Source organism: Podarcis vaucheri (genome assembly GCF_965113315.1).
Source record: "Podarcis vaucheri genome assembly, chromosome: 11".
Taxonomy (NCBI): domain Eukaryota; kingdom Metazoa; phylum Chordata; class Lepidosauria; order Squamata; family Lacertidae; genus Podarcis; species Podarcis vaucheri.
In genome coordinates, this window is record NC_138749.1 from 10,441,147 (window position 1) to 10,467,935 (window position 26,789).

The following is a 26,789-nucleotide window of genomic DNA, read 5'->3' on the forward strand; positions in this document are numbered from 1 at the left end:
TGTTTCTTTTCCTAACAAAGAAAGGGGAGGAAGATGGGAAGACAGAGAGTTGGGGGAAACGCAGGAAGAGGCGCAAGGAAGAAGTAAGAGAGGGAAGGAGGAAGCAGACAAAAATGATTTAGCATGGTGGCTAGAAAAGAGGTCTAGCACCATGCTAAGCTGGCGGTGTCTCTTACTTTACAGATGATGGTGCTCCTTTTGAAGAGCTGTTCAGTCCTAGTTGAAAGGACCTTTAAAAAAGGAGAGCACCAACAATTTGCAGCTCCTGGAACTCAGACGGAAAAGGCACACAGCCCACCTATAGTCAGAGTGCTCCCCGCTGAACTTTATTCAAGCCAGGCTTAAATATAGTACCAAAAACTCAATGCTACTTCTGGGCATGCAAATAAATACAAATTCATGTGGCTGTATGGAAAGGGAATCTGGGTTTGGTACAACACTTCATGGGTTGTGTGTCTACTTGGATGCAGCCAGCAAAAAGAAGATAACTAATCTTACTAACTAATATGGTTTGTGTGTCATTTCCGTCCTAGGTTATGTCCTCCATTGCTCTTTATTAACTTCAAGTCAATACATGCAATTTTGCATGTCACCAAATCACACATCATATTGTTTCAGCTCCTCATTACCCTAGATAACAGGGGGCGGACATTATATGGTCCATATCTGTCAGGTGCTGGTGCGGTTGCTCGAGAGCAAACAGGCAAGACTCCAGTCTGTCTTTTCCAGGCTTTATTATCTGTACAACTATTTACAGTGCAGAGCGTTGCAAGTCCATGTCTGCTTAGTCCCTAGCAGAATCTGGGAGTGGGAAGTCAGTCCTTATACCTTCCCCAGCATAACAGCTGTGTGACCCCCAACCTTCTCCTCCCCTCCCTGCGCCTAAGACTACTGCGCAGAATGGGCGCTGGCAAAGGGGGACTTGCCTCCCCTCCGCTTTGCTCAGGCTCGGTGTTGAGCCTCTCCCTAGCATCTCCTGCTCCCTGCACCTCCTCCCCACTGGAGGTGGGGCTTCCCTCCTCGCCAGAGGAAGAACTGCTTTGCAAGATCTTCGGAGGCTCCCTGTAACACAACTGCCCTTCCACCTCTCGCCTCTGAGCTGATGGCAGTTCCCTGACAATATCCTTCAAAGGCAGGAGTCCCAGAGTGTTAGAATGTCTTTGCAACAGTCTGATTTCTTTCTTTGCAAGCTGTTCAAGCCGAGCAGGCATTACAGGGGCACAGAAACAGACTTGCAGGCAGGCAGATTCACATAAATATTGGTTGAGTCCTCCAAAGTCAAAATTTAGTCACAAAATGGAACAGGCAGCCCCTGTCCTAGCAGGTTGGTGCAATGGCTTTAGAACAAAAGCCAACGAGTGACCACATGGACTTCGCATCTTTATTCACTCTTGTGCACCAGGCGGTAGTGGTTTTTGCACCTGTGTGCAAAAGGTGGTGGTGTTTGTCCCACTTACTTTCAGTAACCAAACGAACCCCTGTGTTGCAAAGAGAACGTCAGCAACGTCTAGGCAACACGATGACCATGTACATATGCAATAAGCAACCTTTTATAGAATTCCTTCAAACCATAACAAGTCCAAAATGAAATCTTTCGTCTCAAAGTCTCTGAAAATCTTTAAATGAAGAGAGGAACCAGACTTTGTACGATGACAGACAAGCTGTGAAGCTTTGTGTATTCAGCAAATATGATGTCCAACACTGAACAGTGATTCCGGATATAGACTACTTGTTTCGTATAATTCTTCGTCAGTGTGGTGGGAGGATATAGAATTGCTTCATAAACCCATCTTATTTCGAATGAATGTACAGTGGTACCTCAGGTTAAGTACTGAATTCGTTCTGGAGGTCCGTTCTTAACCTGAAGCACCACTTTAGCTAATGGGGCCTCCCGCTGCCGCCGCACTGCCGGAGCACAATTTCTATTCTCATCCTGAAGCAAAGTTCTTAACCTGAGGTACTATTTCTGGGCTAGCGGAGTCTGTAACCTGAAGTGTATGTAACCCGAGGTACCACTGTATGCAAATGAAAATATCAAATGCTGTGGAACAGTGCTCATGTAATAACTTACTTTCAGGGCATATGCTGCCCTCGTCATATATTTTGGGATTCAATTATCTCGCGTTCTACCCAGTTTGAATAGCAACGTTCCCCTGTGAGCCCAGAGGTCTTCTTTTCTAAAGGCTCGCGCTTGTTGTCTCCAAAGGCCCCTGGCATCCTGGAGGCCTCAAGGGCCAGGTTTTTCCACTGATGTCTTTCTTCCTTCCTCGGATTTCACCTGGAAACACGTCCGCGGCAGAATTTCCAGCCTCTATGGACAGAACTCGGTGCGTGGGAGGCGGTTTGCCAGCTTCCACCTCCCTGGCTGCTAACTTCCAGGGATCAGGCTGCGGCTCTCTCTAGCATGGCAGAGCGCCCAGCGTTTTCTCATTTGGCAAACACAGAGCGCAGCTGGGATTTCAGGCTCTCTTGGCATCAGACTCCATGGCCCTCAGACTTTGAGGCTGCCCTTCCCAAGCTGGCGGCTCTGCCTGCCTGGCATGGTGTGAAAAGGGGAGGGCATTTCACCACCGAAGGTGAGAACACGGAGGTCTGTTCCACACATTGCAAACTCAGGTTTGCTGCTGATTGTACGCTCAGTGGGCAGCTGTAGACAACAACAAGAGTACCTCTTCCTATTTTATATCCGTAGATCAGAGACGGATGAATCCACCAATTTTGGTTTCTGCAGAGCCGGATTAGGACATTTAGAGGCCCCAAGCGCTTAAAGGATTTTGGTGCCCCCATATACATCTAATTCAAAATACAGTGGTACCTCAGGTTACAGATGCTTCAGGTTACAGACACTTCAGGTTACAGACTCCGCTAACCCAGAAATAGTACCTTAGGTTAAGAACTTTGCTTCAGGATGAGAACAGAAATTGCACAGCAGTGGCATGGCAGCAGCGGGAGGCCCCATTAGCTAAAGTGGTACCTCAGGTTAAGAACAGTTTCAGGTTAAGAACGGACCTCCAGAACGAATTAAGTTCTTAACCCGAGGTACCACTGTTTAACAACCTTAAAATAAAATTTTATTTTTTGAAATGAAACAAAACCTACAAGAAGATGGGAAACGATGTTTATTTGTGTATACTTCCACTTTGTTTCTATCTGGGGGGAAATTCTCTTACTTTTTCTAATTGCAAAGTCTTTGATCAGATCCTCTAAACAAATCTGCTTCAATACTTAGTAGAGATGAGGCACACAGCCTGCCTTGTTGCATAGTTGTTCTGTTGGGATTTTTAATATACTTTAGCTGAGAAAACGAATGTTCAGCTGAGCAATTTGTGGCCGTTAACATCAAAAATCCGGCAATGGAAAATTTCTATGGTGTCCCCCTTTCCTTGATGCCCTAAGCCTGTGCTTATTTTGCTTAATGGTTAATCCAGCCATGGGTTTCTCTCAGTTTCTCATTTTTCCAGTCTTAAGTTTGCTTCTCTGCATTTACACATCAGTTTGCTATCTTTTTGCTGTTGTTGGTTTTTAAAAAAAGTCCTTGTGAAAATTCAGCAAAATTCGGAGCAGCGCAAATTTCAAAGGATGGCTGTATTTTCCATTTATGCATTGCTTCAGAAAGTGCAAATTAGGTTTGCCTCAAAAGTGAATTCAACCAAGTTTCTCCCCAATCCTATACAGTGGTACCTCTGGATAAGAACGGGATCCATTCCGGAGCCCCGTTCACATCCAAAAGCGAACGCGGGTCATGATTCGCCGCTTCCATGCATGCGCATGATGTCATTTTGACTGTCTGCGCATGCACGAGCGTCAAAACCCAGAAGTAACACGCTCCGTTACTTCCGGGTTGCCGCAGCGCGCAACCCAAAAATACTCATCCCAAAGCTACTTCAACCCGAGGTATGACCGTACATATCTACTCAGATATAAGTCTCACTGAGTCCAGGTAAGTGGAAACAGGACCTAAAACCTGAAAAGGCACTAAATTCTTAGCCCAGGCTTCAGTTGTTTTGGACCACAATTCCCATCATCCCTGACCGCTGGCCAAACTAGCTGGGGCTTGTGTGAGTTGCAGTCTGCAAGGCATTCAGGACATCTGAAGGGCATCAGGTCAGAGAAGTCTGCTTTAAACTTGTCTCCTGGGAAAGGGGCTTCAACTAAGCAGATCTTTATTTCATTCTGTCAGGCCAATTCTCTCTTGCCCTGTCCCCAAAGAGGATATAAATATATATATATAAATCCTGTTTGACAGCAGACTCTTTGGGTGGGTTTCCTTCCTGACTGAAAAGTCTGCAGAATATGAGAGTGGCTTACCCACAGAAAACTGGTTTGGCTCAAAGCTGCCCAGAGAGCGCCTCAGGCCGGACGAACCTGGACAGCGTCCTGTCCTCAGAAGCTGTCAGGATTTGTCGAGAAAACCCTAAAATAGGCCACTTGCCACAGGAAAAGAAAAGAAAAAAACACAGAAAAGGAGACGAGTGGAATGGGGGGGGAGAGAAGGTGAGGAGAAAGAGGATGGGGACGGGCCGTAGGCGTGTTTTTCAAAAGCAAATTATATATATACAAACTGGGGGGGAGAGAAAAATCACAATGCAGAGCCCTCAGGGAGGAACGAAGGGGAAGCTGAGGTTGGCGTGTTGGCACATTAAATCAGAAACATATGTGCCCACACGGCTGCAGCTCCCAGCCTGAAGGACTGAGTCACCGAGAGGAGGGTGGGACCTGTGTGTGTGTGTTGTGTGTGTGTGTGTGTAAGGGGAGTTATCTTTCTATCAGGGCTGGGTGTGGGGCACAGGAAACAATGCAAGCGAGGAAGCCATTGAGTGTCTGAGCAGGTTTACGGTTGGATTAAAAGCAGGTACAGGCAAGCCCTGGACAGAGTCTCCAGGCAAGAGTGTGAAAGAGGGTTTCTTAATTGTAGATATTTAATGATAAACACACACACATATATAATAAGGAAGGGACCTGTTAGCACATCCAGTGCGTCCCCTGCCAAGACAGGATTGTTCCCTGCAAATTCAAACATTGCCCTCCTCCCCACACTGTGTTTTTCCAAGGATGCGCCTGAACCACTCCAGCTGCAGGGAACACACACCACTTCCCTTGGAAGGGAAGTTTTATTGACCTTACCATGCAAGAAAATTTTCCAGAGGTCCAGCCCACAATTTCCCCTTCTCTTTCTCTCTCTCCCCCACATACTCCTCCTCAAGTCCAGCTTTTTGCTTCCTTTGCTCTTCATCCCATCGCCCAGCCCTGTTGCTGGTTCTGGATTTTATTGCTACGAATTCCCTCTGCTCCTTTCTGAATTAAAGTTCCCTGAGGAGAATTACTGGCTCATATTGTAAGGTGGTGCTTTTGAATTCTGGTGCTGGAGGAGACTCTTGAGAGTCCCATGGACTGCAAGAAGATCAAACCTATCCATTTTTAAGGAAATTAGCTCTGAGTGCTCACTGGAATGACAGATCCTGAAGCTGAGGCTCCAATACTTTGGCCACCTCATGAGAAGAGAAGACTCCCTGGAAAAGACCCTGATGTTGGGAAAGATGGAGGGCACAAGGAGAAGGGGACGACAGAGGACAAGATGGTGGGACAGTGTTCTCGAAGCTGCCAGCATGAGTTTGACCAAACTGCAGGAGACAGTGGAAGACAGGAGTGCCTGGCGTGCTCTGGTCCATGGGGTCACAAAGAGTCGGACCCGACTAAATGACTAAACAACAACAATTGTAAGGTGGGGAGGAGGAGTAAAAGAAGGCCCCATAAACTGGTGTGGGGGTGGGAGTGTGGAAAGGGAGACTGCACACCATTTTTTGAAAGGTTCGGGAGAGCAGAAAACATCATTTGGGGCAAGTTGCTCCTTTTTTCTCTCATTTACTTTAGTAACTAAAAAGACAATGGAGCTCCTCAGTCCCCCACCCCCTTTCAATATCACCAAAGCAGCCTCCTCAGTTTTGCCCCCTTGTGATCAGATTGATGGATCTGGGTGAGACTTTGCATTCAATCCTATGCTTGCCCCACTCCAAAGACTACATTCATGGATGGTGTGATGGCCTGGGTCTCGGGCTCGGACTTGGAACCAGAGGAGTCTCAGTCTGCAGCAGATCCTTTGCCTCAGGCATCATCTGAACCAAGTCTGGGGCCTGATCCTGAAGAGTCCCAGTCTGCACAGGTTCCCCTGCAACAAACACCAGCTGGGCCGAGTCAGGGGCCTGAGCCTGCCCTGGCTCCAGATGCGGGGATGACCTCGTTGCCTTCAGCTGGGCCATTGCTTACAGCTGCTCCACTACCAGTTGGGTCAGGGGAGGCTGAGGCGGCCCCTGAGTCTAGTAACCCACCGGCATCTCCCAGGCTGCAGAGACTAAGGTCTGAGAGGAGAGACCTGATTACTCGCAGGAGGAGTGCTCACCTTCGGGCAAAACAGGGAGGTGAGTCACTGGGGGATCAGGACCGGCCATTACCCCGACAAAGATAAAAGGCTGTCGGACCCCACCCCAGGTTGCAGGAGCAACATTGCTGTATGCTACATCCTGCCTGAGATCCTGTACCTGTCCTTGCCTGGTTTCCTGCCCCGTGTCTTGCCTTGGCCCTGATGGACTGACTCCCAGTGGAACCGTGGAACCTTCGGATTCTGGACCGGTCCTGGACTGCGTTTCACGGGTTACCCCCGGGCCCAGCACAGATGCAAAGTAAGGCTGCTTTTCACACACACACCCCGCAACATTTCTTCAATGAAGATAGGGACGGCCTATTCCATGATGATGATGATGATGATGATATTTATACCCCACCCATCTGGCTGTGTTGCCCCAGGCACTCTGGGTGGCTTCCAACATATATAAAAGCATAATAAAACATTAAACATTTTTTAAAAAGCTTCCCTATGTAGGACTGCCTTCAGGTGACTTCTAAAGGTTGTATGCCTACTTATCTCCTTAGCTCGGGGGTAACCAGGGGCATAAGAAGGGTGGGGTGGGCCGCCCTGGGTGCCCTCGCTGAGGGGGGATGATACCCGGCGCACTGCCCACCCACAACTCCCAAGCCTACCCCAAAGTCTGTTGGTAGTGATGCATATTGGCCGGAGAATGCATATTCTTCAAGTTCTCTTGGAGATTATGCACATTGACTGGGAAATGTGCACAATTCCCTCTTCATGGGTAGATGGTGTGCACATTCTCCAGGAGGCCTGCTGAACATGCCCAGTGTCCATTTTTATGCACATTTACTGCTCAATTTAAATTAAACACCCCCACCCTGAAAAAATGGAGGTGGGGAGTTTCGCATAGTCTTACCTGGGGCTCTCAGGTAACAGGTTGCTAGTTGAGAACTGTCCAGTGGATCTCATCTATCTCTAAGCAGCATCGGAGTTAATGGGATGGTAAATAAATTCTCCACACTGCGGCCACTGTTGTTGGACCTGGGGCTTGAGCTGCCGCCGAATTTTACCTGAAGGGAAAATTCTGAGGTGAATTTTGAGGTTCCTGCTCAGGAGAAACACCTGGCAATCTTCAAAAAAATAAAAAAAAACACCCTTTTGACAAAACTAGCAAAGTTTCCCTGAGGATTCTCTGTGAGAGCAGCCTTAACCTCGGCTACCAGCTGACCACAGTATTTGCTGAGCTTTGTCAAAAACTGAGGACAGGATGGACGCCCCTTCTCCGGCCCAAGGTCCCTCATTTCGAACCCGCAGCTGAGTGAGTCTTCCTGTCTGTCAACAAGACTCTTGGCAACCTGTGCCAATGTCAGAGCCAGAGCCTGTGTTTATACGAGGACACTTTGTGGGGAAGGCTGAACACTCGAAAGGATAAATTGGACTGTTCAACCGATAGGAAGCAAATGAATTTTTTTAAAAAATGATGAGCGCGAAGGAGAACCAAATGCACAAGTATAAGATGGGAAGTTTATCGATCTATTCATTCAATTAATCAATCTATATCCCACACTTCCTCCCAAAGAAGCCCAGGACAGCAAACACAACAACAACAACAACAACAACAACAACAACAACAACAACAACAACAACAACAACTGCAAAATTTAAAAAGTATTCTAAAAACAGTTTTAAGTATTCTCTCAAACAGCAGCCAGCAAAAGTATTTTCCAGCCCTCAAATGTCTGGGTAAGAAAGAATGTATTGAGATTCCTCCAAAAATTCAACAATGAGGGGCACACCTTGTTCTGCAAATGGGGAGCCACCACTGAAAAGGCCCCGTCATGGGTCAACAGCATTTAGGCAGCCAACCAAGTAGCACCAACAAAAAGGCCTCACCTGCCAGTTGTGGGGTGTGAAATATTAGGGAAGGCACTCTCTTAGTTCACAGAACTTTTAGCAGAATCATGTATATAGCTAGACTGGTGACTGGAAGTGGCTGCTGAGACCATATTACACCAGTCCTGAAAGATCTACATTGGCTCCCGGTACGTTTCCGAGGATAATTCAAAGTTTTGGTGCTGACCTTTAGAGCCCTAAATGGCCGAGGCTCTGTATACCTAAAGGAGCGCCTCCACCTCCATCGTTCTGCCCGGACACTGAGGTCCAGCTCCGAGGGCCTTCTGGCGGTTCCCTCCCTGCAAGAAGTGAGGTTACAGAGAACCAGGCAGAGGGCCTTCTTGGTGGTGGTGCCCTCCCTGTGGAACACCCTCCCGTCAGATGTCAAGGAAATAAACAACTACCTGACTTTTAAAAGACATCTGAAGACTGCCCTGTTTAGGGAAGTTTTTAATGGTTGATGTTTTATTCTGTTGGGAGCCACCCAGAGTGGCTGGGGAAATCCAGCCAGATGGGCAGGGCATAAATTATAAATTATTATTAATAATAATATATAATAAAAGATGGCAGGATCCCCCAAAACACGCTCTATGGGGAGCTGGCTTCAGGCACTAAGCCTGTTGGCAGATCAACTCTGTGTTATAGAGAAGTCCGCAAACATTACATGAAGGCTGGCGACATTAACCCTGTCATGTGGGAATCCCTTGCAGACGACTGCAGTGCCTGGAGACAGGCTGTCAAGTCGTGTTTCCACTGCATTGACCAGAGGAGGAATGACCACCGGAAGGAGCACAGAGAGAAGAAAATCCATGGTGCATTTGCAGCAGCACAACCAGATGCCTTCATCTGCCCTAACTGCAACAAAACATGTCTCTTCCATGTCAGCCTCTACAGCCACAGCAGGCGCTGTAACTCCACAACAGTTCAACTTCACCCCCAAAGGCCCACTCCTCCATTGTCTCCCGAGATAGACGGATGCCAACTACACGAACATACTTTTTAGGTACTTAAGTCCCAAGCAATTTAAGGATCTGTACGCTAGTACTAACACTTTGAGCTGGGCCCGGTAGCTCACTGGCAGCAGGACACGGGGTCACCCTATTTAGGAGGTGTGGCACATTTTTAGGACAGGCGTGTATGTGAAATTCACCAGTGTTCCTCCCACTTGCCATCTTTAATTCCCCAGAATGCTCTGGGACAATAATCCCCCAATGATTGAGAACTTTATTACACCCAAGATAAGGCTTTGTTTGGTTTCTGCCAACAGGGTGTAACTGACAGCCACTAATAATGGGGGGAAAACAAACCGAACCAAAGTAGCTGCTTTGCCCCAAGGGACCATGCCAAAGTTCCCAAGGCGTTTAGTTAGGGAGCATCATCCAAAAGTGGTTTAACCGTCAATCCCTCTTTCCAGGGGACTCTGGGAACAGTAGCTCCACGTGGAGCCGCCTAACAAGCTCTCATGTCAGGGCTGGTTCAGCACAGAGACTCCGAGATGAGCAGTAATTTGACTCTTTATTCAAAGAGACAAAATACAAACAAAGAACTCAGGACTAGCCTGATGAAGCAGTTGCCAGTAATAATAATAATAATAATAATAATAATAATAATAATAATAATAATAATAATTTATTTATACCCCACCCATCTGGCTGGGATTCCCCAGCCACTGTGGACGGCTTCCAACAAAGTATTAAAATACAGTAGTCTGTTAAACTTTAAAAGCTTCCCTAAACAGGGTTGCCTTCAGATGTCTTCTAAAAGCCAGATAGTTGTTTATTTCCTTGACATCTGGTGGGAGGGCATTCCACAGGGCAGGCACCACTACCAAGAAGGCCCTCTGCCTGATTCCCTGTAAATTGGCTTCTCGCAGTGAGGGAGCCGCCAGAAGGCCCTCGGAGCTGGACCTCAGTGTCCGGGCAGAACGATGGGGGTGGAGACGCTCCTTCAGGTATACTGGACCGAGGCCATACTGAGGACCTGAGCCTCTCACTTCATCCTGAGGCTCCTCCCCAGCTGGCTGCCTTCCCAACAGTTGCAAACCCCTTCAAGGAGGGGCTCTCTGTGCCTTTTGTTCTGCTACATGTAATGCCCTCCTCGTTTTTGGAGACAGGGAGGAAGGGAGAGGAGAAGAGTGGAACTGGCAGGGGCTGAAGATCTGTGGGAGCCTCAGTCTCCTCCTCCTCCTCAGCTGCCTCACTCTCACTCAAACCTGCCGCTTGCTCAGCCTCCAACCCACCTGCTCCACGATTCTTCCTCTGACCTGTATCCCACCACCAGTCTCCTGGCTCAGAGTCTTCCAGCTCTGATGCTTCCGTGGGGGTTTCCCTAGCTGTAGCCTCTCACCATTTCTCCTCGTCTAGCCAGTCCTTGACATCTCAGCTTCCTTAACAAACAAGCGCTCCCACAATCTGTTGGGGGAAGCTGTCGTTGTTCAAAGTGGAACGATACAGCTTTCAACGTATGGTGGGAATGTGGTGACAGTGGCCAACCAGAAGCCTATGGCAAGTCTGCAGGCAGGATCTGAGTGTAGCAGATCCTCTCCCCATTAGTGATTTCCAGCAACCAATACAGTGGGACCTCAGGTTACAGACGCTTCAGGTTACAGACTCCACTAACCCAGAAATAATAATAATAATAATAATAATAATAATAATAATAGAACTTTGCTTCAGGATGAGAACAGAAATCGCGTGGCAGCGGCAGCAGCAGCAGGAGGAGGCCCCATTAGCTAAAGTGGTACCTCAGGTTAATAACAGTTTCAGGTTAAGAACAGACCTCCAGAATGATGATGATGAAGAAGAAGAAGAAGAAGAGTTTGGATTTGATACCCCGCTTTATCACTACCCGAAGGAGTCTCAAAGTGGCTAACATTCTCCTTTCCCTTCCTCCCCCACAACAAACACTCTGTGAGGTGAGTGAGGCTGAGAGACTTCAGAGAAGTGTGACTGGCCCAAGGTCACCCAGCAGCTGCATGTGGAGGAGTGAGGAAGTGAACCCAGTTCACCAGATTACGAGTCCACTGTATTTGGAGGCACAGTGCCTCCTAAAGTGGATAGTGTCCTGAAGAAGAAGAAGAAGAAGAAGAAGAAGAAGAAGAAGAAGAAGAAGAAGAAGAAGAGTTTGGATTTGATATCCCGCCTTTCACTCCCCTTCAGGAGTCTCAAAGCGGCTAACATTCTCCTTTCCCTTCCTCCCCCACAACAAACACTCTGTGAGGTGAGTGGGGCTGAGAGACTTCAAAGAAGTGTGACTGGCCCAAGGTCACCCAGCAGCTGCATGTGGAGGAGCGGAGACACGAACCCGGTTTCCCAGATTACGTGACTACCGCTCTTAACCACTACACCACACTGGCTCTCCCTTCAGCCTAGGGACGTGGATAGTGCTGTGGTCTAAACCACTGAGCCTCTTGGGCTTGCTGATCAGAAGGTTGGCAGTTTGAATCCCCGCCAACGGGGTGAGCTCCCGTTACTCTGTCCCAGCTCTTGCCAACCTGGCAGTACGAAAGCACACCAGTGTAAGTAGATAAATAGGTACCGCTGTGGCGGGAAGGTAAACGGCGTTTCCTTGCACTCTGATTTCCGTCACAGTGTTCCGTGCAGCAGTAGCGGTTTGGTCCTGCTGGTGACATTACCTAGAAAACTGTCTGTAGACAAACGCTGGCTCCCTCGGCCTGAAAGCGAGATGAGTGCTACAACCTCATAGTCGCCTTTGACTGGACTGAACCGTCCAGGGGTCCTTTACCTTTACCTTTTACCTACACACTGATTTCAACCTCACGTCCCAAACACACCCCTGGCACGTTTGGCATGTTGCCAATCTATATAACAGCTTGGAATTTGGTTTGAGGCCTTTGTTCTGAAGGATTCCAGACACTGTACCACAGTTAAGGAAGCCATGTGAACAAGCGAGGAGACGAAAATGCCCCCTGCTTTTCACAGTTCTCATTCTTGAGCAGGGTGAGAAGCAGGGAAAAGGAAGAAAATGTTACTCTCCCGTGTAATCCTCAGAGACCTGCAAAAATAGATTTCCTTTGCCTGGGGCTCAGGTTCCACCTGCAACTCAGCAGCCTTGATAGTGTTGGGTTCTGCCAGCTGTCCTCCTTTAATGGGATGAGAATTCAGGATAAACAAACTTGCCTTTCACCTTAGTGACTAAATGAATTGCAATGTTTTGAATACATGTCTCATGTGCTCCTGTTGAGGTTTCTGTGTTCAGCTCTGTGAGTACCACTGGATAAAAACAACACACGTACACACAAAATCAATATGCTTATCCAGCCAAGGTAGGGGTTTGCTAGAAAGGAGATCAAGCTGGTACAATGTTGTGGCTAAGAGATCTGAGGGATGACTCAGGAAATCCTCATTTTCAGCAAGTTGCCTGCCATGAGTCTCAAACATTCCCAGCATGTTCACACTCCTGTCTCAGAGACGTCTACGCTGGCTTGGCCATGTCCACAAAACAGAAGGTGGCAGGATCTCTAAAGACGTGCTCTACAGGGAGCTGGCTTCAGGCACCAGGCCCGTTGGCAGACCAACTCTGTGTTACAAAGATGTCTGCAAACGGGACAGGAAGGCTGGCAACATTAACCCTGCCCTGTGGGAATCCCTTGCAGAAGACCACAGTGCCTGGAGACAGGCAGTCAAGTTGTGCACCCAATAGCAGTGACTAGAGATCTGCATTGGCTCCCAGTACGTTTCCGAGCAAAATTCAAAGTGTTAGTGCTGACCTTTAAATGGCCTTGGTCCTGTATACCTGAAGGAGCGTCTCCACCCCCATCGTTCTGCCCGGACACTGAGATCCAGCGCTGAGGGCCTTCTGGCGGTTCCCTCATTGCGAGAAGTGAGGCTACAGGGAAACAGACAGAGGGCCTTCTCGGTAGTGGCACCGCCCTGTGGAATGCCCTCCCATCAGATGTCAAAGAGATAAACAACTACCTGACATTCAGAAGACATCTGAAGGCAGCCCTGTTCAGGGAAGTTTTTAATATTTAACGCTGTACTGGTTTTAACACTTGATTGGGAGCCGCCCAGAGTGGCTGGGGAAACTCAGCCAGATGGGCGGGGTATAAATAATAAATAATAATAATAATAATAATTATAGGAGAAGTGACTGCAGAGAGAAGAAATGTCACGGGCATCTGCAGCAGCACAACTGGACGCCTTCATCTGCCCCAGCTGCAACAAAACATGTCTCTCCCATCTTGGCATCTACAGCCACAGCAGGTGCTGCAACCTTCCAACAGTTTGACCTCACCCCCAGAGGCTCACTCTTCCATTGTCTCCCCAGACAGACGGATGCCAGCTACAACTGCCTGCCATGAACTCACAAAGCAAGCCTCTCTTTCTGCCTCAGCTCCCTCACCTGTAACATTGGGGTAACTTGTCTTGTCGAGTTGGCATAAAGCAAGGGTGGCACGGGACGCAGGTGGCACTGTGGGTTAAACCACAGAGCCTAGGACTTGCCGATCAAAAGGTCGGCAGTTCAAATCCCTGCGACAGGGTGAGCTCCTGTTGCTCGGTCCCTGCTCCTGCCAACCTAGCAGTTCGAAAGCACGTCAAAGTGCAAGTAGATAAATAGGTACCACTCCGGCAGGAAGGTAAACGGCATTTCCGTGCGCTGCTCTGGTTCGCCAGAAGCGGCTTAGTCATGCTGGCCACATGCTGTACGCTGGCTCCCTCGGCCAATAAAGCAAGATGAGCGCCACAACCCTAGAGTCGGCCACGACTGGACCTAATGGTCAGCGGTCTCTTTACCTTTACCTAAGGGTGGCAAACGGGATTTGCTGGCAGGCCAAGGCCTGAGCTCCCCTTGCCCGCCATGATCCACTCACTTGCCTGTCACCTTATATCAAGTAGCCCAGTTTCCAAGGAAATAAGCACAAGGGCTCTCTGAGACCCATAGGAAGAGGCTTTCAGAGACATGTTAATGTATCGTGTTGGGTGAAGAAGCCCTTAGGTGCTAAGATCAGACCCATTTGTCCAGTTGACATTTTTGAAAGGAAATTCTTGCTATCCTTTCCCAGACATTAAAGCTGTCCCTGTGGCTGGCAACTCTGACAATACAGATGCTTCTAAAGACTCAGCTCCTACACATGTGTAACTTGCAGGCTCAACCAAATGCATGTACAAACAGGGAAGAACCAAGCTGTGCTGACTCAAAACTTCGCTCCTTGGCGTATCCTCCAATCTTCTTTCCTTCAACTCACTCTTAGTCCAGTATGTAGTACCTCTATCTTTGAATGGGGTAACTGTGCCCCTGAAGGACCAGGTGCGCAGCCTGGGAGTCATTTTGGACTCACAGCTGTCCATGGAGGCACAGGTCAAATCTGTATCCAGGGCAGCTGTTTACCAGCTCCACCTGGTACGTAGGCTGAGACCCTACCTGCCTGTGGACTGTCTCGCCAGAGTGGTGCATGCTCTGGTTATCTCCCGCTTGGATTACTGCAATGCGCTCTACATGGGGTTACCTTTGAAGGTGACTCGGAAACTTCAACTAATCCAGAATGCGGCAGCTAGACTGGTGACTGGGAGAGGCAGCAGAGACCACGTAACACCGGTCTTGAAAGACCTACATTGGCTCCCAGTACGTTTCCGAGCACAATTCAAAGTGTTGGTGCTGACCTTTAAAGCCCTAAACGGCCTTGGTCCAGTATACCTGAAGGAGTGTCTCTCCCCCCCCATCGTTCTGCCCAGACACTGAGGTCCAGCGCTGAGGGCCTTCTGGCGGTTCCCTCACTGCGAGAAGCCAAGTTACAGGGAACCAGGCAGAGGGCCTTCTCGGTAGTGGCGCCTTCCCTGTGGAACACCCTCCCACCAGATGTCAAAGAGAAGAACAACTACCAGGCTTTTAGAAGACATCTGAAGGCAGCCCTGTTTCAGGAAGCTTTTAATGTTTGATGTATTATAGTATTTTAATATTCTTTTGGAAGCCACCCAGAGTGGCTGGGGAAGCCAACCAGATGGGCGGGGTATAAATTAATAATAATTATTATTATTATTATTATTATTATTATTATTATTATTATTATTATTATTATTATTATGACTTTCTATTTCATTATTTGATTTGATCGACACCTTATGCCATTTTAAAATGTGTTTGGGGGGGTGTTATTGGGTGGTTGCTGTTGTTTTTATTTATGTATTTTGTAGTTTTGTATTCTGATTTTATCCTGTGAACCGCCCTGAGACCTGAGGGTATAAGGCAGTATATTAATAATAATAATAATAATAATCTGCTCACTCTGTGTTGCTGTAATCAAACATTTTGATCAAGTCACACTTCCCATCCAGAATAAATCAGATAATTTCTTCTTTGTTTCCTCCTCCTCCGCTGCCTCCACCTCTCTCTCTCTCTCTCTCTCTCTTAAAATATTAAAAATAAAAGTCTATCTGGTGCAATGTACTTTTGGTGAACCCATGTCATATATCACTGATGTTAAACTAACAGCTCTGTACTTACTCAACATTGTTTTACTTCTAGCACAAAGCTCACCCACTCAGGATCGCCTTTCAGAGGAGAATCAGTTTTGTGCCAATTACAATCTGTAGACTGAGAAGCACATTTGTTCAACGCAACATCCATAATATAATCACTGCTGAGGTTTTCAGAGACTCGTGATTATAGCAAGCCCCATGGTATATACTCTCAACTAGGAAGAGAAAACTTAAGATTTGACAAATTGTTTGCATTCCTCCCAAGACTTCAGTATAGCTATGAACAAATCTGGCAATTGCATTTTCTCATTTTTATAATCTCCAGTTTGTCTCACTTTTGCATCAGTGTGTGAATTTGTGTGTTTTTATGTGCATCTCTTCCACATTTTTTTGCATGCCATTCATACTTCTGGCACCCAAAGCCCTATAGAGTTTGGGACCAGGGTGCCTAAAAGACTGTGAGGAAGGGCAGGATATATACTGAATAATAATTAAACAAATGTATTATTACTCCAAAATGGCATCAAAAATGAAATCTGAAAGGGCAGGCTTTAAGGATCCATAGTGATAAAAAAAAAAAAATTCAAGATGTAGCCCTTTGATTATTTTGTTTATTTATTGCATTTAAATCCTACTTTTCTCTCGAGGTGCCGTACATGGTCCTCCACACTCCTCACACAATCACCACAACAACGCTTTGAGGCAGGCTAAGCTTTGGTTCAGGAGAGAACAGATCCATTTCTCAAGATACCATGCTAGGTAATTCTATGGCGTTCCTCAAGGCCCACCAAAGCTGTTTTGCATCTGAGAAGAACCCGTGGCCTGGTTAAATGAAGATTCCAGAATGCATTTGAATGGTTTTCACATACATTTTCCCTACCCTACTCTCAACAAAACTATATCCCATTCCACCCTCTCCTCCATTTAATTCACGGCAAAGACTGCGGTTGCTTCTTCTCTGTTTATTTATTTATTTTTACAATTGCACTTAAAATTTGAAGCTGCAATTTTAAAAAGAGAGAGAGAGACAGCTCACTAGGTGGTTTGTTCCTCAAACTCCTAGAAAAAGCCTTTTCTATGGCAATGAAACTTGAACCCCAGTGTCTGGTTGAATCCATTCAGCCTAATTTGGGCACTGAAAGGAGGAGGAGGTGGTGGTGGTTGGAGCGAAGTCAGAGTCTGCAGTTCATCTAGTCGATCTTTCCTGACATGTCACACGAAAACCCTCCAATGCACAAGGGACCTAGTGTTGTGCTACGATGCCATTGGGAATGTGATGGTGTGGCTGTATCCTGGGGTCTGTGCTTAGGCTGCAGTTCTGGAGAAACACTGCAAAAGTCCAGAATTGTCAGGTAGAATTCAGCTTCCTAAGGAACTGTGAGAATTTCCCATTTTTAAAAAAATGGAGTTTCCAGCCTTCATGTCTGAGAAAGCAGCGTCAAAACTGTGTGGGTAATGTCCCTTAAAATCTCAGAAGTTAGAGCGAGGGGCAAAGAGAGGATGCTTCTTAAAGGTTTTCACCATGGGTAGGCAAACTAAGGCCCGGGGGCCGGATGCAGCCCAATCGCCTTCTAAATCCGGCCCGTGGACGGTCTGGGAATCAGCGTGTTTTTACATGAGTAGAATGTGTGCTTTTATTTAAAATGCATCTCTGGGTTATTTTTGGGACATAGGAATTTGTTCATTTTTTTCTTCAAAATATAGTCCGGCCCCCCACAAGGTCTGAGGGACAGTGGACCGGTCCCCCGCTGAAAAAGTTTGCTGACCCCTGGTTTTCACAATACAATCAGATATGGATAACAGATATGGTAAATAAAAAAACAGCTACAAAAAGCACAAATAAAATACAGAGCCTTCTCTTAAAGGTACTGTATTTTTCGCTCTATAAGACGTACTAGACCACAAGACACATCTAGTTTTTGGAGGAGGAAATCAAGAAAAAAATATATTCTGAATCTCAGAAGCCAGAACAGCAAGAGGGATTGCTGTGCAGCGAAAGCAGCAATCCCTCTTGCTGTTCTGGCTTCTGGGATAGCTGCACAGCCTGCATTCACTCCATAAGACACACACACATTTCCCCTTACTTTTTAGGAGGGAAAAAGTGAGTCTTATAGAGCAAAAAATACAGTAGCTCCTAGATCTTATCATCCACAGAAGGTAGCAGACCCTCTCAGCTCTCATCTGGTACCTTTCCTTTCTCTTTCCAGCTTCTCACCTTGGGAGACCGACATTTCTCTTCCTCCCACCCACGGTCCCTTCATCAACTATCTACCACTCCCCATGCAGGTACAATCCCACATGGGATTGTACCATGTGGGATACAAGTGGCGCTGTGGTCTAAACCACTGAGCCTCTTGAACTTGCCAACCAGAAGGTTGGCAGTTCAAATCCGCACAACGGGGTGAGCTCCCGTTGCTCGGTCCCTGCTCCTGCCAACCTATCAGTTCGAAAGCACACTAGCGCAAATAGATAAAAAGGTACCACTGCGGCGGGAAGGTAAACAACGTTTCCATGAGCTCTGGCTTCCGTCACGGTACATTTGCACCCCCCACTTGTCATGGAAAGCCCCCAGCAACTTCAGTGACTCCCATTCCTGCTTGCTTTTGACCATGCTTCAGCGCCTAGATGACTCGGGCAAGTGAGCCAAGCCACAAGCGATGGTGGGAAACAGCTCCACCCAATGGTTTTATGGCAAGGACCTGGTTATTAATCAAACAATTTGCACAGCAGTCCTCCAAAACACCTTAGCAGGAGCTGGGGCTCTCTGTGGTTATGACCTTACATGTTTCTCTCACTTTATTCTGCCAGCTTTCTAATGGGAACATAGATCTCAAAAGAATATTTTAAGCGCTTTATTTCTCTTCCTTTCCCCCACCTTTTTTTTTTTGAAAACTGCAGACTCAATCGCTGAGATAATAGAAGCAGTATTTGGAGTCACCATTAAGTCCAAGAAGATGTAGTCGTCTGTCATGATTCCGCCCCCAACCCCAAGCTATAATTGCCAAACAGACATTTTAAGCAGAAAAGTCTTTCTAGCAAGCCCAGCCCTTAAAACTTAATTTTGGCTTCTAATTCTGGGTGGGAAGGATGTGGTTTTAATTAGGGGGCTGTGCCTCTGCCACCCCTTGTTTTCAACAACACGAGAAAGGTTAACCAAGAATTATTCAAAATGTAATAGTGGATTATATATCTATATACAAAATAAAATAATATGAATCTGTGCAAGGAATACAGATAACATAAGTAGTATAATGAGAATTATGGGAAGTTACATATTTTAATTTGTTATGTAAGTGTAATATATTGTATTTGTTTGTTTGTTTTTCTAACTTTTCTTACTTTATTGTTTTTATTCATTTGTATCGTCTTTTGTATTATATATTTATTTGTCTATGTGAAAATTAATAAAGATTTTCTTTAAAAAAAGAGAGAAAGGTTAAGGTTTCCCCCCTTCCAGATGCCCACCTTGCACGTGGCTTAATAATAATAATAATAATAATAATAATAATAATAATAATAATATACCCACATGTTTTTCTCTTTAAAACATTGCACTTTCGATAGCACTGGATGGTAGGCTAAATGACAACTAACCAGAGCTAACAAAGAAATCACCTTTAAACAGCAAGAGAGTACATTGGAGGAACAGCCAGACTGCCTAGATTACTCACATAAGGCAAGACAGCGGTTGAAGCAGAGTCAATGTGAACTCAAGGTCATTTATTGCATTAGAGATTGATTGACTCGCTTAATTTACTACAGCAGCACACTTATGCAGAACTACTTCGCCTTTTTAAAAAAATAATAATATGTTTTTAAAATGTACATCCTGTTTTCCATTTTGCATTCTCGAGACCCGTCAAAAAGCTTGCATCGTAAAAACGACGCAAAAGCAACAGCCCCCTACTACCAAACGCAATTACAGACTCAAAGCAAATGAAGAGCAAAGGAATCAAATGATCAATGCCTCTCTAAAGCCCAGCGGAGGACATTGCCGTCACCGGTATCCTGAAACCCCAGCAGATCAGGCTTGATGTGCTTCTCAGAGAACAAAGTTCCAAAAAGAAAAAGGAGGGGGGAGCGCCATTGATATCCATGTAAGCAAGATTGACTTCTAGATCGACTAGTCTTTCCTTCCAATAAAGCTGGCAGGAAGTCAATTCAGAAGCAAAAAACAAAGGAAATACTTCCTTACAAGAGAAACAATCCATTCATGGGATCAACTCCTGGAGGAGGGATAGGCAGCCAGATGTTGTTGGACTACAGTTCCCATCATTCTTGGCCATGCTTGCTGGGAGTTGTAGTCCAACAACATCACATTGATAAGCCCTGTCTGGCTAAGGTGGCTACAAGGTGGCTACAAGCTCAGATGCCTTTATGGAAAAGATTGTGCTGTTTAATGGAGGGAAGACTAACCAACTACCATTAACCACGACAGCTAAATGTCAAATGGAGGCTTAATGTTGAGGCTCAACGTGGATGCTTATTATGATCATCGTGTTACGCTTGTAAATTTCTCAGGAGCATCTTTCTGGACACGGGACCAGAATGCTATAAAATGTGGGCATTTCTGTTCAGGTTCATCAAGCTAATGTGGTGCCGTGTGAATTCATAAATACGCCACCTTTTTACCAAGGAATCCAACGCCGTTTACAATTCTAAATATTAGAATATAGTCATACCTCATGTTATGTTTGCTTCAGGTTACGTTTTTTCAGGTTGTGTCCCATGGCGACCCAGAAGAAGAAGAGAAGAGTTTGGATTTGATATCCTGCCTTTCACTCCCCTTCAGGAGTCTCAAAGCGGCTAACATTCTCCTTTCCCTTCCTCCCCCACAACAAACACTCTGTGAGGTAAGTGGGGCTGAGAGACTTCACAGAAGTGTGACTGGCCCAAGGTCACCCAGCAGCTGCATGTGGAGGAGCGGAGACGCGAACCCGGTTACCCAGATTACGTGACTACCGCCCTTAACCACTACACCACAGAAGTGGTGTGGGTTACTTCCGGGTTTCACCGCATGCACAGAAGTGCTATATCGTGCCACGCACCTGCACAGATACGGCGCTTCAGGTTGTGCTCTTTTCATGTTGCGAACAGGCCTCCAGAACAGACCCCATTCGCAACCAGAGGTACCACTGTAAACAAATGCTACAAAAATATTCTCAGGCCAGTTTCAGGAGCCAACAGCATGAGGTCAGTGGCCTGGACTTCCTTGCTCAAGGACTTGGACCAGTAAGGTCTGGGCTTTGCCATCCAACTTGACCAGGAAACTGATGGGGTGATATGGGCCGTGTCGTGGAAGAAGAGAGGTCATGTATGTCTCTCTGAGCTTCTCAGAGGAAGGCTGACCTGAACGTGTGGTAGATGGAGAGAGGCTTACAGTTGGTACAGCCATGAAACACCACACATGAAATAAGATGTGAAATGATTTAATAAAAGAGATCAAGCAAATGTTAATACCTGGTTCTCCTATCAACCCAGCCCCAAGCACAAAAAGCCAGGCCAAGAAAATAGGTCTTGTAATTTATCTATACCATGGGTAAAAAGCAGATACATCACCTTGCCAACAAAGGTCCGTATAGTTAAAGCTATGGTTTTCCCAGTAGTGATGGATGGAAGTGAGAGCTGGACCATAAAGAAGGCTGATCGCCGAAGAATAGATGCTTTTGAATTATGGTGCTGGAGGAGACTCTTGAGAGTCCCTCTGAAGGAAATCAGCCCTGAGTGCTCACTGGAAGGACAGATCATGAAGCTGAGGCTCCAATACTTGGCCACCTCGTGAGAAGAGAAGACTCCCTGGAAAAGACTCTGATGTTGTGAAAGATGGAGGGCACAAGGAGAAGGGGACGACAGAGGACGAGATGGCTAGACAGTGTTTTCGAAGCTACGAACATGAGTTTGACCAAACTGTGGGAGTCAGTGGAAGACAGGAGTGCCTGGCGTGCTCTGGTCCATGGGGTCACGAAGAGTCGGACACGACTAAACGACTAAACAACAACAACATGCATAGGCAAACTAAGGCCTGGGGGCCAGATCTAAATCCTTCTAAATCCAGCTCCAGGAATCAGCGTATTTTTACATGAGTAGAATGTGTGCTTTTATTTAAAATGCATCTCTGGGTTATTTGTGGGGCATAGGAATTCGTTCTTTCTTCCTCCCCCCCCCCCCAAATATAGTCTGGCCCCCCACAAGGTCTGAGGGACAATGGACCAGCTCCCTGCTGAAAAAGTGTGCTGACCCCTGATCTATACAAAATCACGTGGCAAGAGTCCTATCAGGCCTTCACAGCTTCCGTTGAGTGGGTCTGCATTTCTAAGGCCTCTGCATTTGTTAAAACTCCCTGCACAGAGAAAGGTAGCCCTTCAGGGAAAGAGCCCACGGTGGAGGACTTAATAGTAGACACCTGAATTCCAAACTCCACATAAATAACAGCCCTGAAACGCTGTAGCAGGACTCTTTGGGAAGCGTCTGAAACCAGTTTTAGAAGTGACACACCACTTTTAATTAAAAAAAAAAGGAAGAACACCAACGAGTCACAACCAGGCACACAACAAAGACGCAACCCTAAAGAGCACCGTGAGGTCAAAAGACAATGCCGCGCCCTTGCAGGGTGTGGGGATTTATATAATTAACCCACACCCCAAAATCTATTGCTGCAGTTACCGTTTATGCAGGGCTGGCTCATGCTATTTTGTTGCCCAAGGCAAAATCTCATTCTGGCAACTTCCCACCCAACCCCTGAACCTTTATGGGTGGGTTTGGGTTTTCATTTCATCTGCCACAGACACTGCTCCCTATTGCGAAGGGAAGGGAGTTTCACCCAGCTCACTTCAATAGGGATTGGCAAATCCATCCATTTAATTTCTCTCAGTTTTTCTGGACTTCACTTCACTTCTCCGCATTTCCAAAGCAATTTGAATGAAAATAAAAATAAAGTCCTCGTGAAAATTCGTCAGCATTATAGATAAAAATTATCTTGATATACACATTTCTGCATACAGTTTTGCCTGATAGGATCATTTTTTGCAAGCGATCTGGCCTAACGAAATGCTTTTTCAAATTACTGCATTCGCTAATATTGTGCATTTTAATCTATTACTTTATCACAATACACACATTTTTGCACACATTATTTCATTGCAACCATGCATCCTGCCCTGATGTACAGTATACAGTGGTGCCCCACAAGACGAATGTCTCGCAAGACGAAAAACCCGCTAGATGAAAGGGTTTTCCGTTTTTGTGTTGCTTCACTAGATGGATTTCCCTATGGGCTTGCTTCACTAGACGAAAAAGTCTTGCGTTTCTTGCAATTTTTTTCCGCTCCCCCCCTTTTTCTAAGCTGCTAAGCCGCTAATAGCCTTTTAGCCGCTAAGCCTTTAATAGCCGCTAAACCGCTAATAGCGCTAATCCGCTAAGCCGCTAATAGGGTTGCTTCGCAAGACGAAAAAACCGCTAGACGAACAGAATCACAGAACGGATTATTTTCGTCTTGCGAGGCACCACTGTATTTTGCTGCAGGAGGCTTAGTTTGGTCTGAATCATGCATACACTACCAGAGCTAACGTTAAATACATTGCTTCTGGTAAAATTTGTGTCCTGGGCTTTTTAGACTCGTCTGCCCATGTACTATCTGAAATCGTAGGGGGGCCTTGGTTGCCAGAGGTGAATTTCCCCCCAGTAATAGAGCACCTATCAGAGGCTACAAACCTTGATGCCTATGCGCTAAACCAGGCTTCCTCAACCTCGGCCCTCCAGATGACCCCTAGCTAGCAGGACCAGTGGTCAGGGATAATGGGAATTGTAGTCTCAAAACATCTGGAGGGCGAGGATGAGGAAGCCTGGTCTACGCTTCCTCTTTTAGAGACAGCAGTGCTACTGAATTGCTGGAACGCCAGGAAGAAAGAGTGCTGTTGCCTTCAGGCGCTGCTTTCAGGCTTCCTATGGACATCTGGTTGGCCTAATAATAATAATAATAATAATAATAATAATAATAATTTATTTATATCCCGCCCTCCCCAGCCGAAGCCGGGCTCAGAGCGGCTAACAACAATGAAAGTAATCTAAAATCAGTTCACTCTAAAATCAATTCAGAATCAAATTAATGGCAACAGTTGGGCTAGAGTTCTTTGAGGATTACAGAAGGAGGGGGTCAGATGTCAAGTCCTGCAGGGCCCTAGTCTCTTGTGACAGAGCGTTCCACCAGATCGGAGCCATAGCCGAAAAAGCCCTGCTCTGGTTGAGGCCAACCTAACCTCCCTGTGGCCCGGGACCTCCAAGATGTTTTTGCTTGAAGACCGTAAGGTCCTCTGTGGGACATGCCAGGAGAGGCGGTCTTGTAGGTATGAGGGTCCTAGGCCATATAGGGCTTTAAAGGTTAAAACCAGCACCTTAAACCTAAGAGAAGGGTGCTGGACTAGACGGGCCATTGGCCTGATCCAGCTCCTTATGCCCATACATTCTCAGCCTATTAGATAAAAGGTAAAGGGACCCCTGACCATTAGGTCCAGTTGTGGCCGACTCCGGGGTTGCGGCGCTCATCTCACTTTATTGGCCGAGGGAGCCGGCGTACAGCTTCTGGGTCATGTGGCCAGCATGACTAAGCCACTTCTGGCGAACCAGAGCAGCGCACGGAAACACTGTTTACCTTCCCGCCAGAGTGGTACCTATTTATCTACTTGCACTTTGACATGCTTTCAAACTGCTAGGTTGGCAGGAGCAGGGACCGAGCAACATGAGCTCACCCCGTCGTGGGGATTCGAACTATCAACCTTCTGATCGGCAAGCCCTAGGCTCTGTGGTTTAACCCACAGCGCCACCCGCGTCCCTGGGAGGCTATTGGATAGCGATGTATAAACAGCTGGGAAAGTGTTTCCATTTTTGCGAGAGCACTAAAAAAAATAAGCAGCGCTTTGGAGGGGGAAGTTTAAAGGAGCCCCCCCCCCACAAGACATCACGAGTTGGGAAACTTCAAGAAATCGTTCGGGAAACAATAAAAGCTTCTTTGCAATCTGCGCAAGGGGCGGACAGTGCGGAGGGAAAGAGTCAGCCTTAAAAATATGATAGCGATGCGTCGGAAACGGGGATATTCAGAGACGCAGCCCATTTGTTAAGCGGCCGCTTTCCTGTCATCCTCAAGGAAGATGGAGGGGATGTGGAGCGGCTTGAGACAGGTGTCGTATTTCACGGCGAAAAAGTGGAGATGATCTGCAGATAGCAGTGGGGAAAGGCTCCTGAGGAGATTTCAGCCTCATAAGAAAAGGCAGGATGTTGGCTCCAGACACTCTGAGGAAATGCTTCAGGGAGAAGCGGGTACTTGCCTTGCACGGATAATGAGTAGTGGTTATTATTATTATTAATTCATGCATCTTCTATATATTTTGGAAAGTTCTTTGGACACCTCTCAAGACATTGCATCCAAATTTTGCACCATGGTTCCTGACAAGGCAAAGCAGCTCTCCATCTATGCTTGGATACAACTGGGCGCCATTTTGAATCAAGATGGTGGAGTGATTGTATTTTAGTCTTTTGTTGGAAGCCACCCAGAGTGGCTGGGGAAACCCAGCCAGATGGGCGGGGTATAAACAATAAATTATTATTATTATTATTATTATTATTATTATTATTATTATTATTATTATTGAAACGGGACTGATTTTAACCACTGGTCAACACTTCACTGACTTTTTTTGTTTCTTTCTTAAGCGTTCCCAAATAACACTGGGTATGAGGCTGTTAGTTCTGTATAAGACAAAGAATATTCACACTTCACAGACTATCGTAAAAATGATAGCTGCCCCTGAGGCACTTACAATGTTTTATGACTACCAAGGTTCCGCTTACAGCCTTCCGACTTTTTATATTTGATTTTTGGTTGCTGCCCATAACTTGCCTATCCTCTCTCCTGAGGCTGCTTTCTTGTTGCACGGATACAGTGCTTTTCTGAGCGTTTAAAACAGCATCACGTTTGTACCTGAAAATAGGCAGCCAGTCGTTCCTGGCACATTCGCGGCTATTGTGATTTCCATGCAGAAGGTTACTGCTTGGATACAATGGGTACCTATCAGATGTTTCCTGCGATGTAATTCGGGATCAACCATGTCACATTTTAAAGTCTTTTGAAGTTATGCAGGGTGTGAAAAAAGTAGAGAGGGATGTGTTCCCCCTGCCCCTGCCGCCACAACAGTACTATAATTTGGAGGTCATCCAGCGAAGCTGATTGAAGATTCAGGACAGACCAAAACAAGTAGTAGAAGTAATAATAATAATAATAATACATTTTATTTATACCCCACCCTCCCCAGCCAAGACCGGGCTCAAGGCGGCTAACAACAAATAAAAAAAAGTTGATTGAAATGCAACTTAAAAAACAAGATTAAAATACAAAATTAAAACATTACAGTCATACCTTGGAAGTCAAACAGCTTAGTTTAAGGTTACCAATTTTTTATCAATGAATCTGGGGACACTTTTCAACTTCCTACTAAATAGATGGATTTTGGCAGCGGACTGATTTGTAAATCCGGGGACTGTCCCCGGGAAACGAGGACATCTGGTAACCTTAGCTTAGTTCCCAAACATTTTGGCTCCTGAATGTCGCAAACCCGGAAGTGACTGTTCCAGTTTGTGAACTATTTTTGGAAGCCAAACGTCCGACGGGGCTTCCACGGCTTCCAACTGGCTGCTGCAGGAACTTCCTGCAGCCAATCAGAAGCCGCGCTTTGGTTTTCGAATGTTTTGGAAGTCAAAAGGACTTCCGGGATGGATTCCGTTCGACTTCCAAGGTACGACTGTAGTCCTTCTTAGCTAAACTGCAGAATTCACTCCCACAAGATGGCCACCATTTTGGATGGCTTGTTGGACAAACTCATGGGGGACACGGCGATCAAGAGCTACTAGCCACAATGGCTACATTCTACCTCCACTGCAGGCAGAGTCTAGAGAGCTCCTTTAACATCCCTTATACTCCCACCCTCCCACTTTAATTTTTTAAAAATATTTTTATTATACAATACAGTCATAGCAAAGCAAGACAAAGAACAGCTATTGCATCATTTTACATGGTCTTAAAACATTGGCAGTGCGCATAGGTA

At 46.3% G+C, this 26,789-nt stretch overlaps 1 protein-coding gene across 4 annotated transcripts in view; it reads right to left on the reverse strand.

Annotated features, from left to right (window-relative positions):
• The window catches only part of ZBTB7C (zinc finger and BTB domain containing 7C), a 246,159-nt gene that overhangs the window by 37,769 nt on the left and 181,601 nt on the right, over window positions 1-26,789 (reverse strand). For 2 of the 4 annotated variants that reach the window (XM_082241983.1, XM_082241982.1), the window contains one exon: window positions 7,281-7,434. The exons of 1 other annotated variant lie outside the window; for it this stretch is intronic. In XM_082241983.1, the coding sequence (XP_082098109.1) occupies window positions 7,281-7,333 (53 nt within the window). In that variant the 5' untranslated portion in view covers window positions 7,334-7,434. Of the gene's footprint in view, window positions 1-176; window positions 264-7,280; window positions 7,435-26,789 lie in introns of those variants that run through there. One more of the 4 variants, XM_082241984.1, reaches the window with a different exon arrangement.